This window comes from Adiantum capillus-veneris, chromosome 29 (assembly GCF_014529385.1).
Source record: "Adiantum capillus-veneris isolate H3 chromosome 29, ASM1452938v2, whole genome shotgun sequence".
In the NCBI taxonomy this organism is placed as follows: Eukaryota; Viridiplantae; Streptophyta; class Polypodiopsida; order Polypodiales; family Pteridaceae; genus Adiantum; species Adiantum capillus-veneris.
Genome location: NC_140959.1, coordinates 24,674,121 through 24,693,216, shown reverse-complemented (window position 1 = coordinate 24,693,216; position 19,096 = coordinate 24,674,121). Strand labels below are relative to the sequence as shown.

The following is a 19,096-nucleotide window of genomic DNA, read 5'->3' as shown; positions in this document are numbered from 1 at the left end:
GATACAGGTAAAGAATTCCCAGGACTCTACTTTGTAATTTACCCTCTCAAAGTATAAAGAAATACCGAAAGGGGCGCCAATTTTGGGGCCTACAGGTTGTCGGCGTCTGCTCGGAGCATTCTAGCTTCCGAGCCGTGTGTGTGCTTAAGTGTTAATTCCCGTCGCACGTTCCTTTTGCAAAGTACTCTGTCTCTGTGTCTGTGTAAAGTAAAGTAAAGGATTTCGCGTGAAAGCCAAAGTCTACCGCCCCACGGGCCGGTTTCAAGGTTCTGTTGCCGGGACATCAATCACTTTTTCCTCAAAGAGTAAGCCTCGGTTGTTTTGGGTAAAGACACAGAGTATAGGAACACGGGATTACAGTATGGCTGACAAAGGGAAGGGCATTATGGAAGAGGGTTTCTCTTCGAAGGACAGGCAGGAAACTCCTATGGTCTTCGAGATTGGCGAGAGCTCACGGCCACGTCAGATCGTACCTCCTGTTGATGTGAATGTCCCTCCAGTAGTACAGGGCTTTATGACTGGGCAACTTGAGGATGATGCGTTCAGGACTCAGTTAGTTGCCGCGGTGAATGTCTTTTCGCAACTGGTGCAGAACCCAAGGTTTATGGAGTTCTTGCAAGCACCACCAGTGCAACAACAAAATAGGCAACCTACACCGCGAACGGAGCTTGTTGAGGCTCAAGCCCAAGTACTTCATGCAACTCAGCAGGATAGGGAACACTCGCATGTTGCGGAGTCAAGAGCTCCCAAACAAGTTCCTCCCGTCCTTGAACAGGCGGTTAGGACACCTATTCCACAGGTTATGCCAGTTGAGCCTGCCAACTTTCAGAGCCCGCATGCTGTCTTGAATGGACAAGGAACTGGTTACCAGGCAATGCATCAAGTTTTTCCACCACCCACGATACATCCTGGGTATTTCGGAGGTGGATCTGTGTTCTAGAGTATGGCTGGTTATGCGCCTGGAAGTCAGCCGTATATGCAAGGAACAGTGTTTGGGGGTATGCAAGGCATGATGCCAAAAACCATGTATTGTAGCATTGGCATGCAACAAGGTTTTCAGTGCAACCAGGGCCAATTTGGGGTGCCACAAGGTCATTTTGGCATGGCTGGTTTTTCTGGTAGCAGCCAGATATCACACCTTTGATGCAAAATGTTAATGGCCAAGATGTGCCGATGATGCCTACTATAGTGCCCATGTTGCAGACCATTCCTTATGACAACTTGGGGGCACTGGAAAAGCCGAAAGCTTACAAAGAAGGTGATGCAGCTGTAAAGGTTAGCACTTTCAGCGGCTTTGAGGATAAAGCAAAGGCTCTCACTTTTCTCCAGCAGTTTGATATAGCCTATGCATGACGGAATTTTACAGAGGTCTCTAAGGTCAAGAAAGTTGCCACTTTCTTAAAGGACAATGCGCTTACATGGTGGACGACATTGTTAATGCAAGGACAGGCACCTGCAACTTGGGTCTACTTCAAGCCATAGTAACAGGGAATGGCCATTTTCAGGTCCCCGTTCCCATCCCAATTTCCCGTTCCGTGTTTCAAACGTGAGTATCCGAAACAGGGAATGGCATTTCATGCATGTTGCCGTTCCGCGTTCCCGTTCCGAATTTCCCGTTCCTGGTAACTATGCTTCAAGCAAATGTTTGCATCTCCTTGGTTGTCAAATGAATTTGAAGCCGACGTCATGACAGATTGGCACCAACTTACTTCGGCTACATGCAAGAGCTTGCTGGAGTACAATCGGAGGTGTTGTAAAGCGTTACTCTCAATGACCTCCTACAGATTTGTGCCATTGACAGAGCAAATAGAGAAGTATTGTTGTGGGCTGCCTAAAGGGCTCCGGAACTACTGTACCAAGAACAGAGTGGCTACCCTCAGTCAGCTCATGGAAGTTGCTAATACTGGTCTTGCCTTGTTGAGAGGAGAGGATAGTGGGTTTCCGAGCAACGAGAAAGGAGGGCAGCAAAAGAAAAATTCAGCGAAGAAGCCCTTTGTGAAAACGGCTCCTGAAGCGTCACAGGAGTCAGCAAAGGCCACCAAAGACAAGGATTCAGCAGGGACTTTTGGAGCGCAGGCAAAGAAACATAAAAGGAAGCCTTTTGTGCACAAGTCGCTCGAGGAAAAGAAGGTCTTGGTCACTTTGCTACCAATTGTCCACAAAGCAAAAGACCAGCTGACTCATACGATAAAGAAGACCAGAAAGGCAAGAAGCCTAAACCCACGGCAGGTTTGGTGCCAGATATGGTGGGTGATAGACCCAGTACAGATGCCAGTGAGTTCTGCAGGGCATGGGGTAAAGTTAGGGATCAGACGGCACTCATCTTCTTTGATCCAGGTGCCAAAGCATACTTTATCTCACGAGAGATAATTATGAAGCTGGCCATCAGAGCTGAAGAGATGAGGTACACAGCAGAGGCAGGGTTGGCATGTCCTAGCCACTTAAAGTGTGTTACTCCCATTATTGGAAAGCTGTGTCTGCATATTCAATCGTATGTGGACACCGAAGAGTTCTATATCATGCCATTGGAAGGGTGCAATGCGCAACTTGGAATGCCATGGATTTTCAGAGTGCATGGCGTGCTGGATGCCTTCGGCAAGACTATCACCCTTCAACATAGGGACAAAACTCATGTTTTGGATGCAAAGCTCAAAGGGGAGTCTGTCCCTATTGTATCTGCTTCCGCTATCACTTTTGTAAAAAAGAATCATCTTTCTGTGTACTTGATTTTTGCACGTGATGTCTCAGATAATGGTCAGTCAAATTTATCTATGTTAGATAAAGAAAGGTCAACATTTTTACATGAGTTTAGTGACTGTTTTTCTGATTCATTACCGTCGCAATTGCCGCCAGAAAGACCTAAGGACCATCGGATAGATTTGGTGCCAAGGTGTAGCCCACCAAATAGACCTCCCTACAAGGTTAGCGCGGCGCAACAGAAAGGGATTATGGGCCAGGTTGAGAAGTTATTAGAGAAGGGGCTGATTCAACCTAGTTCTTGACCCTTTTGCTCCTCACTGCTCCTAGTGCAGAAAAAGGATGGCTCATGGCGCATGTGTATTGATTACCGTGCGTTGAACAAGAATACCATCAAGAATAGGTTTCCTATTCCTAGAATTGATGATAATCTCGATCGTTTAGAGGGTGCTGCAATTTTCAGCAGGATAGACCTTAAGAGTGGGTACCATCAGATTCGTATAAGGCCAAAGGATGTGCACAAGACTGCGTTTAGAACGACATTTGGTCTTTATGAGTTTTTAGTGATGCCGTTTGGGCTAACAAATACTCCTGCCACGTTCAACAGAATGATGGACCGGATTTTCCGCTTGCATCAACAGTTTGTTGGAACATTCTTTGATGACATGATAGTCTATTCGAAGAATGAAGAGGAGCATAGGCGTCACTTGACCATTGTGTTCAAAGAGCTGCACAGTCACAGGCTACTTGTCAATCCTAAGAAAAGTGAATTCTTCTTGGAAGAGATGCACTTTCTTGGCCACATAGTCTCAAAAGATGGTATCAGAATGGATCCCGCAAAGGTCAAAGCTATTAAGACATGGTCAGACTTGAAGACTGTGCACGATGTCAGAAGCTTCTTGGGATTGTGTTCCTACTATAGAAGGTTTATCAGGAATTTTGCAGAGATGGCATCACCTCTTCACGCCTTGCAAAAGAAAGAGGCCACTTACAGATGGACCCAAAAAGAGATTTCAACTTTTAGTCTCTTGAAGGAAAAGTTGACTTCAGATCCAGTAATTGTTTTGCTAGATCTTAGGAAGTCATTTGTGGTCCAATGTGATGCGTGTGGCAATAGCATCGAAGCAATGCTAATGCAAGATGGATGGGTAGTAGCTTATGAAAGCCGAATTTTGCAAGGGCAAGAGAAGACTATGCAAGTCTATGAGAAAGAGCTGTTGGCCGTGATTCATGCGCTTTTTAGTTGAAGCACTATCTCTTAGGTGCTGATTTTGTTGTCCAAACGGACCATCAGACCTTGCGATACTTCTTGACACAGTCAACGCTATCCGAAAAGCATATGCGATCAGCAAACATTCTTTCTATGTTCCACTTCCAGATTATGCATGTGGAAGGCAAGAAGAATGTTGTGGCTGATGCGTTATCAAGAAAGCCACAGATTTCAACTGTGTCAATTCCTTATCATGATGAGCTAGATGACTATGAAGGAACAATATGCTATTGATGAAGATTTTGCAAGGATCTTTGAACAGTTACAAGAGGGGCAACATCAAGAGCACTACCTCCTCAGAGATGATTTTATGATGATGCATGGCCGACTTTGTGTCACTAAGCCATTGCGACATAAGGTCATAGACGAGAATCATGTCCCACCGTATGCAGGGCATCGTGGTATTGATGCGATAGTTAAAGCGGTAGAGACATTCTTCTCTTAGCCTACCTTGAGGAGAGATGTGGATGCCTTTGTGCGAGCATGCCTGATTTGCCAAAAGGTCAAGTTTGACAGGCAAAAGGCACCAAGGCTATTACAACCACTGCCGATTCCGGATAAGCCATGGGAAAGCATTGCTATGGACTTTATCATTGATCTTTCAAGAACGCCAACAGGGAAAGATGGTATACGGACCATTATCTGCAGGTTCAACAAGCAGGCCCATTTTATCCTTGGTTAAGAGAAGATAAAACCTGATCAGATGGCACGCTTGTTTATGTACAATGTGTTTAAGTACCATGGTATGCCACAATCGATTATCAGTGATCGTAATCCTCGCATGACCAATTTGTTCTGGAGAGGATTGTTTGAGAACATGGGTACTACGCTCAAGTTCTCATCTTCGTTTCATCCACAAACGGATGGACAGTCAGAAGAGGCTAATTCTACTGTCTTAGATTTGTTGAAACGCTATGTGTTGGATGATAAGGGCAAGTGGGAACAATATTTGCCTATGCTTGAATATGCGTAAATAATACGGTGCATTCGTCGACTGGCAAGGCACCTTTTGAGATTGTTGAAGGGGGCAAAAAGGTTCCTCCCATTTTGCATACAAAGGACAAGATCTTTGAGGCAGATCAATATGTTGAGAACACGGATGAAATGTATAAGAAAATTAAAGTTGCCTCGGAGAAGACTCAGGCAAAGCAGAAAAAGGTTGTTAATCGTCACCATCGTGAATTGCTGTTATCATCTGGTGATTGGGTACTGTTAAGGTTTGAAAAGGCAAGGTTAAAGAAGATGAAGGGCAAGGAACGACTGTTTCCTAAGCTCAGTATGCGTTACTATGGGCCTTTTTAAGTGCTTGACAAGATCAACGATGTGGCTTACAGGCTGAAATTGCCTGATGCGTGGAACATTCATAATGCATTCCATGTGAGTCTTTTAAGACCCTTCGTGGGTGATGTGCCAGAAGATATGCCAGATGAGGATCAGCCAGAAGTTGAGGAACTTGATGAGATCCTGGTACCTGAGCAAGTTTTGGCACATACGGACAAAAAAGTTAAAGGACGGGTTGCAAGACGCTATTTGGTGAAGTTCAAGAACTATCTGCCTATGGATGCAAAGTGAATGGAAGAGTATGAACTGTCAGAGTCACCAAAGGTACTGCAACTTTACCTTGAAGCCTTTGGGTTACAACCTACTTATGCCCCAACCCAACGTGTGCAAAGGAGGGGTAATGATAGAGCTAGCACATCAAATGTACATATGAATTCAATGTAATAGATGGAAATGACAAAAGTATGAAGGTCTCATTAAGTCATTTGTATCTATGTGTTACGACCTTTCTTGCGGATACATGCGGTGATAAAAGAGTGCTAACAACACAAGATCATCAGTGGCATGTATTTATGGTATGCAATCGAGGACGTGGCAATTGCTAACCTTAGTGTTGGTTTCTTTCCAATGATTTTTGTCTTATTTTTGAGACCCTCTTTTTGAAGTTGCAAATAGGTTGGACATTGTATGGCCAATGTGAACGGTAGTTTCACCCGCAGACGGGAAGTGGGTCGGCACTGGAATTCGTATAGTAAGAGGATGTCTAGGCTGAGTACGAGGTAATGTAGGTCCCCCTGTCGCACTTAGCAAGTTGGTGGATACTAGGAAGTGAACTCAATAAAGGTATAAAGTCAAGGTGGGATCACCAACAGAAAGTATCTGGCAGTTGGGCCACATTGCACTTTTGGATGCGGTCCCAATGAGAACAGATGGTCAGATGACCAGTGGGAGCCCAACCGAAGCATCTCCTAAAAATTAGGAGGGCTATTTTGGGCCGTGAAATGTGTTGGCTTCATTACCTTCGGAATGACAAGGGGAACATTTTATAACTCTGCCGCGAAGTCAACTGGGCAACCAATCGGGAGATTTTTAGGCGGCAACCCCAAAACGGGAAAATGCTTGTAATTCGTGCCAAGTGGCACATTTCTGTGCACTTTCTCTTGCATCAAGAACTGGCGCTGAATTTGTAGCTCGGAGGGCTCATTTTTTCAGCTTTTGTCACAGGTTAAGAGCTATGGAGTGCTTTCGTTCCATTCTATGTACAGTGTGGTGCTAGGAGTGATGACCTGCACACTACACACTGCTCTCTCTCTCTCCTACGTGCAGTTATGTGATGCCCCACAAGAGGGCTCTTCATTTGACTGATGTACAACTATGTGGTTTCATGCTTTTGTGCTGAGGCAAGAGCCTCCTTGAGCAGGAATAGGGGTAGCTAATTGCTACTCCAAAGCAGGCACCGGTGAGGGTCATAACCTCACCGTACAGGTGCGGATTCAGTGTTGGTTATGCGCTGTAATTTGACTGTTTTCCAGCCATACGGATGCCAGAACCATTGGGAACAATGCTCCACTGACAGAAGACAATTCGGGGACTGTTTAGGGCTGAAAACAGGGCAAAAACCAGTAAATACAACATGCTGAATTTACTGTTTTTGAGCAGGAATCAGAGGGTTTATGCCAGTGGAAGTGAGTTCCAATAGGGGAATTGGTTTCGCTCAGGTTTTGGGGCTGTTATGCTGCCGAAATTTGGCCAAAGCATGTGGTATCTAGCTGGATAGAGGTAAAGAATTCCCAGGACTCTACTTTGTAATTTACCCTCTCAAAGTATAAAGAAATACCGTAAGGGGCGCCAATTTTGGAGCCTGCAGGTTGTCGGCGTCTGTTCGGAGCATTCTAGCTCTTGAGCCGTGTGTGTGCTTAAGTGTTAATTCCCGTCGCAGGTCCCTTTTGCAAAGTACTCTTTCTCTGTGTGTGTGTGTAAAGTAAAGTAAAGGATTTCGGGTGAAAGCCAAAGCCTACAGCCCCATGGGCCGGTTTCAGAATCACTGGCTAAAATGCGTAATATCACCCTCTTCGCATGAAGGCTTCAAGGCTGTCCTCTCTATCTCATTCCAAAATTGTAGAATCAGAACCCTCTCCTTGCTTGTGTCGTTGCCAGCTCTCCAAGCTTTGCTAACGGCAAGGGGCTACCCTTCGTTATAGACTAGCTTCTTGCATAGGGTCTTTCCATCAACTTTGGGAGTGGACTTGGTCCTATCAGCGATGCAAATAATGCAGATGTTGACGTAGGGGTTTCCCTCATCTTCTCTTCCTCCAAAGTATTGTGCACAATTTGCAAATACTCTCTTTGTGATTCTTCCCATACCTCTTTGCCACCTCCACCCATCTATCTTTCTTGCCTTCAATCTTCTCCTCCATGCTTGCCATGATGACCATGGCGAGTTCTTGCTTGATGGTGCATGTGTCCATGATGGGGATGTCTCCTTCTCTTGAGGGCCAATCTCATTGAGTCACTGCCTCCCCTTTGAGGAGGTCAATCTCCTCTCTCATCTCCTCCTTTTCTCGTGTCCAATCCTCCTTTTCTTGCTTATATTCTTCCTCCCATGCATTCTTCCTGCACACAATGATTTAAACAGAGACACACCACACATACTGCATTTATTTGTGTGAGTATATTCCTAGTAGGTTACATGCAAAAAATACAACACATTTATGTATTCATCGGAAACATACTTCCAAAGCTGAAATCTGCGGCCCTGACAGCTTGAAGTCCCTCACGACCACTAATGCCCACACCCACATGAGCCGCTTGGATCATTTTCACATCGTTTCCTCCATCTCCTATTGCAAGTGTCCTGTAATCGCAGTTTTTGAGCAGAGCTACAAGCTGCAATGCAACCAAAAGATAAAGTGAGAGTTGTCTTCTTTAGAATCAATGTTAGCACTGGGCAGAAAACGTACTTGAGCTTTTTGTGCAGGAGTTAGACGACAGCATATGGCAGTCTTAGCAAGCATAGCTAGCTCTAGAAATGACTCATAATGATAACTTAAAGCAAATTCCAAGGCCCATCCATCAATTACAAAAGCAACATCCTGCATTATAAAAAATGGCACTCGTAAGCACACTGGTGCAATAAAAGCAAATATATGAGATCCTTGAAGCTTCAACTTGAAGATAGAAAGCCTGTTACCTTTATCTCTGTGTTTGTAATTCTCATGGTTCGAAGAACACGCTCAAGGCTACTTGCAACATCCTCCTCAGTTCTTCCTTGTACATACAACACTTGCCCTTCTGGTTCTGCCGTAAAACAATAATAGACCTTTTACTTCCACCCATAGCAGTTGTATGTAGAAAAAAACATTTTCAACAGGAAATAGAAAATGAAAAAGTACTGTTTTTGCAAGCATGAAAAAAAACCAATGCAAATGATTTCTTTTTATACTAGGAATGACCAAAAATTAAGACTGCTTGTAAAGAATTGAATATATCGTTATTCTTGCTTTGCCCATGACAAAATAGCCTCCTTAATCCACCACACCAATGGTCAAATGTTAATCCTATGAGCAAAGGCCTGTATTGATGGAATATAAGAAAAAGGAGGTTCCAATGTGAGTCCTCATCTTCCATGACGTCCTCTAAATCTGTGCCAGTCATACTGATGTCAGATAGGCTTACTAGGATGAGAGAGTTCCATGCTAGTGCATGGTGTGTCGAGACACCTATCAGTGATACAATGCATATGCCATGCCCATGGGAGTAATATGACCCATGTCCAGACATGCCACCACAAGAGCAATGTCATCAGCCTCTGGTACACTATACCGTATCTTCTTTGTAAATCCTTGATTCCACTCCTTCACGACAAAACACTTCTGTACTACAATAATTAGAATGAAAAGAACCAAAAGACTGGTAATCTCATGGTACTATGCAGGGTCAAGAAGATTAACCTTTGGCATCTGTCTCATGCCTGTAAGACATTCATAGAAAGAAAGAGCAATTTTTTATAATCCTCTCCCAAAAGACCGAACTTGGCCTATGAGTGGGGTATCCTCTGCCATCTCAACAAAATGAAAAAAACTGAACTGAAAACTTATAGCTAAGTAATGAACTGATACTAGCCCTGAATCTGGGTGTACAATGAGTAAGAAAACATTTAAGATGTTTGCTATATAAGTAAGTGCAACAGTAACAAATCTATGAAATTACAGTAAAGCTCTGTTCAAAGATCTTGAAACAGTTACACTGCTAAAACATACATCGCAGTGACATACTACTAAAAGAAGCTAACTTAGGGTTTACAGTGCACCAATAATTCAAGCACAAACCCATCATACCACAAGCACACCTTGATTCACTTAATAATCAACCATCAACATGGTTAAAATATAAATGAGAGACTGGAAAATGCAATACAGTTTGTATCCATCTTGGTCTATCAGACAACACTTGAATGACATGAGTTGCACTCTGTTTCACTCAATCTAAACTGCATGTTCTTGCATGAAAACATGACAGTAATTGCAGCTTTTCAGCATTCTATACCTGGTAATACGAGATTGCATGACAACCCAATCTGCACGGCAGTGCTCAGCTTGTCACCTGTGAGCATCCAAAAGTTTATTCCTGCTTTTCTGAGGGTTGCAATTGCCTCTGGAACACCATCCTGCAAAGCAAAGGATAACTTGTGATGCCCTTGTAAGTTAGGAGATTATCAGCCATTCATCACTTTAAAGTGTTCACCTGAAGCTTGTCCTCAATGGCAGTTGCTCCAAGCAACTCAAGATTTCTTTCAAGCTGCTCACACACCTCCGCCATTTTCCACTGCAGGAGATTTCAGATGTTCAATCAGATACTGATAAGAATCACAATTTATCAAGGAGGGCGTGAGAGTATATTAAAAAGCGCTAGATGCTGTAAAACGTTATAGTCCAGCACATGACACCCTCGTTGGCATATCATGTTTTACAAACCTTTGAAGAACTTACGTAAGAAAGTGAACTCCCACTTTGTAAGATTCGTTCAAGAAGAGAGATCATTCGATAAAGACTAGACTGTGGACTATATATAATCTATGAGAAGCTGTAAATATACACATCCATAGTGGTTCTTATACTCCCTCATTCACACATTGCATAAAGCTTAATAATCAGATACGGCTTCGTTTGAAAACAATAAAAGATGGCATTGTTGTGGCAAAACACAAAGATCGAGCAAACAGTGGCTATGGCAAAATAAACTTGCTAGTCAGAAGCACAAAACTCGTTGAACAAAAAGTGCACTAATAAAGATGTTACTGTTGTCTTGTTGATCTTATTTTGATACACAATGCAATGAAGGAAGTGTCAAAATTCAATGAGCTCTATCATATGTTTTATACTACAAGTCTTGTAATTCCTGGACGCCATACTTTATGCAGAAGATGCGCATAACTATGTACTACGAGGATTTTCCGTCGTCACTACCAAAGGGTGAAATTCGCAAGAAAAAGTGGCCAATCAAGGGCACCCACTTAGCCAGGCACAAGGTTTTGACATACTCCTGAGTCCTAGGTTCATGTAGCAAATTGCACTACGTCTCATCCCAAGAGCTAATACAGGATTAAGGGTCAAAATGAAGCATTACAAAGGAAGTGCTTGCAAACCTCTCTATCTTTGACACTAGAGCTAGCATCTCTGAACTTCTTGGACCAGTTGTGATAATCAAACTCCTCAAGGTCACGCCAAGCAAGGAACATAGTCCTGAGCCCTGCCTGAGAGAAATGATCTACAGCTTCAGCAATTCGTTTCACCTGCTGACCTGGAGCATAAAAGCAGCTTTTAAACAATACTTTCTCTTTATGTTTAAAAATCCTACATCAGGTAACAAAGAGTAAAATCTGAGTATATGCAAAAAAGCTGATGCTAGTTAAGTGCATTTCAAATAACCCAGTTTTTGTTGATAATGTACATATAGGCAGGACATACAATAACACAGCAAAACTAGCCCATTATGAAGAATGCTCGCCAAGTGAAGAGGCTTTACTTGTTTTTTTAACAAGTTTATTAAGGACTATTCCAAAGTTGCTCTCCACTTACGTAACTTCTGAAAGGAGGGATGATGATGAGAGCTTTAAGCACTTAACACTGCAACCATGTGGATCCTAGCGATTAGTGAAACAGATACTAGTGATTATGTGGTTAGCACAACGCTTTATCAAGACAGATGTCCTGTCGCATTTAAAAGCAAGAAGCTTTTGTTAGGTATGCGAGCTTTGGCCTATGGTATATGCTTCTTGATGTGTGTACCAATACTTACCTAAATGGAGCCCTGTTGGCAAAGAGTCATGTGATTTTCATGTGCCTAGTCCTAAATCTGATAGAGGACACGTGATGTGTACTAGGAGACAAATTGGCCCATGTATGGAGTCCTACATAGAGGGATGACCCCAGATTCTTAGAGCTTGATTTGGAGGTGAGCTTGATGTCAGATGCACTTGTACGACATCTTTGTACTACCTACTTTGACCCTATTTAAAGGCACAATCATGTACTCACATTGGTAGTTGCATAATCAAGTTTACTTTGTGTTTATTCTCTCTTGGTGCAAGCTTTGATTAAGTGTGATATTAGTTGCTAATCTCTATTATGCTTAAGTAACGAATGCCTCTTTGCTATACCCACCATAACCATCAAGTGGTATTAGAGCTTGAAAAGGTTATGGACTCGTGGTTATCAGGCTTCTAGGTTAATCAATCACCAGTGGCTCATAGGTCTTGCCTAAAACTTTCCCAACAATGGTAATTACCCTTCATTGGATAATTAGGGTTGATTAGAGGAGTATTAAGGGTGTGCTAGAGCATTTAAGCATCATTTTTTTCCATTTGAATAAAACCTATACTAATCACTTCTGACCAGTATAGATCGGTGCAGTTGAGTTGATCTTTAATTACTGTATGAGACTCCTTGCATAAGACTCAAATTATTGATTTCACCTTCTAATAGAGCCCCTAAGCATGCTATTTGGACATTGTTAGTACCCCTAATTAGCCTCCTAATCCTTTGCTATTTTTAGGTGTGTGTGAGCCTTTGTTAACAAGAAATAAAACATCTCATCACCAGATGGGCATGGGGCCACTTGGAGAGAGGGAGGATTCTACCTTGGGCGTGAGGGCTTGGGATCAATATTTTGTCACCCTATTTTAGTGTAGAGAGCTTGACCTTGGTCCATTGGGCAAGGCGGGTGGACTTGTGTGAGGCGCTCGCATTAAGCTTTCTAAAGCTGTCCGGTTCGGATCCAAGTGATTTCTCACTCGAGTGGCGACGTGTCGGGCTGTCGTAACAAGACAACACTGAGTTCCTCACTCCTTTTATCTAAGCAGTCAGGTCCGAAGCCCCCATTTCCACGAGCAAGAATATGTTCAACAAGGAGCATTCAGTGCTATTTTTGCCAAGGGGAGCTTCCCACTCTAAGCTCGCTGCTACTCTCCAGCCAAGGATCCTTTCCCATAGCAGAATGCCAAGTATTAAGGCAGGGATTTCACATAACACCTGGAAAGGAGCAAAAAGGGATTTGAGTAGAGTTCAATGGTGATGGCTTTCACACCTGCAAACGAACTCAAAGGTTATATGATAAAAAAGGGACTTTGGGCCTACCATTACTAATCCCTCTTACAATGAGTTAAGAGTTCACCTACCTCTCTAGATTCGTCCAATCGGTCCGAGTTTCTCCCAAAAACAGGTATTAGGGAGTGAGGGCTGTTTTGTGGTTGTGCCCGGCGAGTGCGAAGTTGTTTTCACATGTCGGAATATGTTTAACCATGTTTAGCTCAGGGTTTTGGCTTCGTTCCGTGGCAATTAGGCTCCTTGCCATATTTTTCCCATGGCCCTACTTGGGCACTGGTGCATTTTTCCTGCCTATTCCCTATTTTTTTCCAGTCATAGCTGGTGGGAAACCAAGTAGCGTTTTTGCTACAAATCAGCCCCAGCTTTTCTGCCTCCAAGCAATAGGGCAGCACATAGGCAGTTGATGGGCAACAGGGACATCCCCCTTGCATCTGTCACAAGACGGGCACCACGTGCCAATAGAAAAGAACAGACTGAAAAGACTTTTAGCACTTCAATAAAAACAGAACTGAGAGAGAGAGAGAGAGAGAGAGAGAGAGAGAGAGAGAGAGAGAGAGAGAGAGAGAGAGAGAGAGAGAGAGAGACGACACGCGACACAGAGTGGCGGAATTCCACCCCAGAGAGTATTAGCCCCAAACCTTGGCGCCCCTTTCGGTATTTCTTTATATTGCATCAACACAGTACAAGCCGGTACTCGAGACTCTGCACCTTCTTCAGGAAGCATGCCAAAGAATGAGCCCTAACCTCATATTTAAAGGCCCTTGGCCTAAAAAGCAATTACAGTGAAAAGCCTTCAAAACTCAAAAGCTTTTGGTCCCAAAAGCAATGCCAAAAGCTGCCATCATAATTTACGAAACGTACAACCTGCCACATCATCAACCAGCGCAAAACGGGGAAATCCGTACAACCTGCCACGTCATCATGCCAGTGCAATTTTTGAAAATCTGCCGTACAACTGCCACGTCATCAGCTTTGCGTGAGTCTGTGTGTGAGTCTTGCTTTATTTTAACCTCTTTATGTCACTGGGCCCCATCAGATGGGTCCCCATAAGTTGGTAGGACTTCTTCTTCTTTTGCTACTTGTTCTTCTTAGGGTTTAGGCGCCTTGGCCGACATCTGTAAGTTGGCTCCATTGTTTAGGCTTTGACATGTCAGCAGTTTGTGACATCTCCCCTTCTTGAAAGAGAGTAATCGTCCGCGATTACAGCATATCTGCAAAACAACTCAAGTTAGCTCAAAATAAAAAATAAAAAATTCCAAGGGTCGTTCCGAGGGACAACAGTTTTTTTGTTAAGGAGTTAGCGTCTCCTTTCGGCTCTTTTTATCAAGGAGTTAGCTTCTCCTTTTGTCTAGATCGGAAGTCTTGATATTCCGGCGTAGCCATCACACCCAAACCGTATTGATCTTCCACAGGTGTCTTGATGCACTAAAATTACATACCCAGGCAATCTCATCCAATTAGGAATATTCAGTAATTGGCACAGCATCAACGCAACACAAATGCTCACATATGCATGTTACAAGACATAGAAACATAAAGCCGCCGATGAACACTCCTCCCGCATAATCTGACAAGGTCCGGGCCTGGAGATATTCAACGACTCCCTCATCACTCCTCCTGCATAACCTAAAAAGGTCCGGGCCGGGAGATATAGAGGCCTTTTACAACCAAACGCCCCCCAGACCGCAACCTGCGTCATTTGGAGGTGATGAGAGTAACCACTGCTCAAACTTCTTCATACTCCTCCAGCATAACCATCGAGGTCCGGGCCGGGAGATATAGAGGCCTTTTACAACCAAACGCCCCCCAGACCGCAGCCTGCGTCGTTTGGAGGTGCTGAGAGTAACCACTGCTCAGACTTCTTAATACTCCTCCCGCATAACCATCCAGGTCCGGGCCAGGAGTCACAACAACACTTTCCAATCATCATTTCTCACTCCTCCACCCGGGAGTAAAATCACCAATCATTGAAACCAGTATTAAAACCAGAGTCAAACATTTCAAATCAGCACCAAAACAAGTTCAAAACAGATATCATCCATTTCAAACAAATTTTCAAACAATATTGTCTAGCTATAAAGAAAAAACAAGTAGAGAGAGTTCATTCGAGGTTTTGTTCGGACAACCGAACTTTGAGGACGACTAGCTTGTCCTTCTGCATCACGGTGATGGTTCGGTTCCGAACCTGGAAAGTCGCATCATTCTTGTCGTGCCAAGGCAAGCCCAAGAGAACGTCGCAATTGCCCTACTTCATGATGTGGAAATCAGCTTTTCCATGATAATCTTGAATAGTCACTAGAAGAGCACCAATGAGCGGTACCACTTTCTGAGTTTGCCCTGTGGCTAGCTCAGCTTCAATTTCCCCACCCTCTGCATCATAATCAAAGTGCATCTGCTTTTAAAATTCTGGTTGGATGAAGTTCTCTGGAGCTCCGGGGTCAAAGAAAATAAGGGCTTGAAGCCATTGACTTTGCCATATGCTCGACACAATTCATTTGTACTCTCAAGGCGTATGCCATAAATATCAGGAACTAGTCCAATAGCGGGTCTAGCTCTCTTAGCAGGAGGTGGCGCTGGGGTTTTGTCGATCGTTGGTGCCGGCATCGGCTCCTTTGGTCTATTCATGCGTTTGGGACAATTAGAATGATTATGCCCTGTTTGAAAGCATCCAAAGCATCGGCCTTCTTGTAGTAGGGTGTCTCGTTGTTGAGGCGTCAAACGAGGCCTTTGCAATTGATTTTCACGAGACTCTCCAGAATTTGTTCGTTATTGCTGAGAGTTGTGGTTAGTGGCCAGAGATTCTTCTGTGGTAAACTCTAGCTTTCCCTTCATCAGTTTGTAGCCGACCACAGCATGGTCTCTAAGTTCTCGCATTGTCACGTGACACATCCAAGGGTTCAGTCAGTCCAGTCAATCTAGATTAGAAGTGATCTGGTACTTTTGTGAGTCTGTTCGCAGACCGTGTATGTCCAGACACTTAGTGTAGATGCATATCCTCTGGTTGCACACAGCATGATCATAAGCATTCCCATCAGAATCCATCAGAATCCTCCAGGGGAATTTTCAAGTGCATTTAGCCTATTTTTCCTATTTTTGACATTTTTTACTTATTATTTTTAAGTGACTTTTATTGGAAAGTAGGTAGGGCAAATTGAGTAAGTTTGTATATAAGCAAACCTAGGCTAGCATTAATTGGCAGAAGAGGCACCAGGAGCACCAGTGCTCAACAGGCAACTTCTCAACAAGACCTCCCTTGGTGGCGGTTTCCCTCCAAGCAAAGACTCCCTCTCAAGTAAGACCTTTCCTTGCTGGCGTTTTGCATCAGATGCTCATCGCCATCATCAACCTCAGCATAGCGTTTTCAGCAGGGACCAATCGCCACAATCCCCCCCTTTTTGGCTAGCGTTTTCCATCAGCAGGATTCCATCGCCAAAAGACTGCAGTACCTAGCGTTTTCTGTCGGCAAATCAGCGTTTTTACATAGCCATTTCAGCAGATAAGAACCATCAGGAATTCAGCCATAAAGACCAACAAAGGCAGTGTTTTCTCTTGCGTTTTCAGCCACAGCAGAATTCAGCCTGTCAGCGTTTTTGGACAGCAGATAAAGAGTAGCAGATTTCAGCCCTTAGATCGATCTCGCCATCCCCATCGTCGTCGTCGATCTAGCCTAGACATTGCATCAGTCACATGCATCCAATTTGTACCGGTTTGTGCAATCAATAGTAGACCACTCTCGTCGACGAGAGTGGGGCCTTCGGAGGAGGGTTTTACAACGTCTTGGTGTCGTATTTCTCTTCTCTCTATCTCTCAGTCTCATCCACTTGCACGCACAGTGTCCATTCACTTTGTTTATGATCATTGCACTCTCTCATTAAGAACGGAAGGCTCTCCCTTCCATAAGAACAAAAGGAACCTTGAGCAAAGTTGGGAGCACTCATCTTGAGCAAAGTTCAAACATTCATTCTGTTGCACCTTACACGCATGGTAGAGACTTGCTTGGATAGAAAATATTCCTTCAACGGTGATGGTAGTCCAATGGTGTATCGCTCGCATTGGGCCTCCAAGGGAACAGATCTTAAGGACACCAGAAGGTACACATCGAGAAACCTTTGGTTATATTCATCCATGGTTTCAATGGCAAGCATTTTCAAGTTGCCCCACTCTGCCAAAATCCGGAATTCAAACATAGAAATCGTGTAAGTTGTAACTGCGTGCAAAAACTATCTTGAAAGCTTGCCAGGTCCTTGGAGCATGCGGTTGTGTCGCTATTGAACTCCACCATTGCATAGCATTATCTTTAAGAAATCCTGCTGCTCGAGAAATCTTGGATTCTTTTGTATAATTCCCCAAAGCATAGATATTGTCGAATTGCTGTAGGAACTGCAACGCTTTCTTGCGATCTTTCACCCCAAAAAAAGTGAAAATTTTGATTGTCGTGCCGCCATCTTTAAAATCTTTGGGTTGGTTAGGCGCAGATCCCGGGTATGGATAATAAGGGTATCCATATGGGCTCCAACCATTGTAGCCTGGTGGCGGTGGTGGTGGAGGTGGGGGCAATGGCGGTGGCAAAGGCGGTTGCACTGGATCAGGGTCAGATGGCTGCACCATATTCCTGAAAACTCCCCCGATCGGAACAGACAGCTGAAAAGGTTGCCGATTGCAAGCTTTGGTACTTTCTAATGCCACCACCTGGGGCATTAGAGGGAGTAACATGTAGTTCAAAAATTGTTGGAAACTTTGCAGCATCGGAAGATTCTGCTGAGGATGCCGCGAAAGAATGTCGTGAAGCTCATTGAGCAAAAACTGCAAATATTCTGCTAAATCCATGAATTCCAAGTCTTGGGTTCTTTATGGCTTATGCCCTGTCAGACACAGCGATGAAGACGGGAGCGCGCCCGATGCGCGATGAAGTAAGGGTGGGAGTGGCTACTAAGTCCAGGGTCGGAGGGCGAAGATACCTCAAATAAAATTCCAATAGCTCTGTCTGCTCTTTTGTAGGACCGGTATGCTTTCAGAAAAGCACACGCCTGATGCTCTGATACCATTGTCACAAGACGGGCACCACGTGCCAATAGAAAAGAACAAACTGAAAAGACTTTTAGCACTTCAATAAAATCAGAACTGAGAGAGAGAGAGAGAGAGAGAGAGAGAGAGAGAGAGAGAGAGAGAGAGAGAGAGAGAGAGACGACACGCGACACAGAGTGGCGGAATTCCACCCCAGAGAGTATTAGCCCCAAACCTTGGCGCCCCTTTTGGTATTTCTTTATATTGCATCAACACAATACAAGCCGGTACTCGAGACTCTGCACCTTCTCCAGGAAGCATGCCAAAGAATGAGCCCTAACCTCATACATAAAGGCCCTTGGCCTAAAAAGCAGTTACAGTGAAAAGCCTTCAAAACCCAAAAGCTTCTGGTCCAAAAAGCAATGCCAAAAGCTGCCATCGTAATTTACGAAAATCTATACAGCCTGCCACGTCCTCATGCCAGCGTAATTTTCGGAAATCTGCCGTACAACTGCCATGTCATCAGCTTTGCGTGCGTGAGTGTGTGAGTCCTGCTTTATTTTAATCCCTTTATGTCACTGGGGCCCCATCAGACGGGGTCCCCATAAGTTGGTAGGACTTCTTCTTCTTTTGCTACTTGTTCTTCTTAGGGTTTAGGCCCCTCGTCCGACATCTGTAAGTTGGCTCCATTCTTCAGGCTTTGACAGGTAAGCAATTTGTGACATCATCTTTCTTCTAAGAGCATCTACACAAAGACGATGCGATCACCTAGATGCAGAGCACCACAACAGAGGTGCGAGCACCGGAGAGGAGGTGTGTCACAAAGTGATGACATGGCATGACCAACTGGAAGAGAAATGGCCAAGTGGACAAGAGAAATTGAACCGACAAAGAAAGAGCTCGACAAAGCTCTTGAAAAGAAGATGAACCAGATAATGAAAGGCTTCAAGCACTCTCCGAAGAAGAGGAAATCGGTGGAATTCCCTGGTTATTTGGGCCGGAAGTCGACTTTCAGGGTGGCACGTCATCAACTTTGCGTGAGTGTGTGTGTGAGTCCTGCTTTATTTTAATCCCTTTATGTCACTGGGGCCCCAACAGACGGGGTCCCCATAAGTTGGTAGGACTTCTTCTTCTTTTGCTACTTGTTCTTCTTAGGGTTTAGGCACCTCGGCCGGCATCGGTAAGTTGGCTCCATTCTTTAGGCTTTGACAGGTAAGCAGTTTGTGACATCATCTTTCTG

At 44.1% G+C, this 19,096-nt stretch overlaps 1 protein-coding gene across 3 annotated transcripts in view; it reads right to left on the bottom strand.

Annotated features, from left to right (window-relative positions):
* The window catches only part of ALA2 (aminophospholipid ATPase 2), a 125,360-nt gene that overhangs the window by 27,584 nt on the left and 78,680 nt on the right, over positions 1-19,096 (bottom strand). For all 3 annotated transcript variants that reach the window (XR_015187080.1, XM_086505239.1, XM_086505240.1), the window contains exons 14-19: positions 10,893-11,047; positions 9,992-10,072; positions 9,794-9,914; positions 8,439-8,545; positions 8,209-8,340; positions 7,981-8,134 (exon numbers count right to left, since the gene is read on the bottom strand). Coding sequence is in view for 2 of the 3 variants with exons in the window: in XM_086505239.1 (XP_086361365.1) it covers positions 7,981-8,134; positions 8,209-8,340; positions 8,439-8,545; positions 9,794-9,914; positions 9,992-10,072; positions 10,893-11,047 (750 nt within the window). In the remaining variant the exon portion in view is untranslated. The remainder of the gene's footprint in view (positions 1-7,980; positions 8,135-8,208; positions 8,341-8,438; positions 8,546-9,793; positions 9,915-9,991; positions 10,073-10,892; positions 11,048-19,096) is intronic.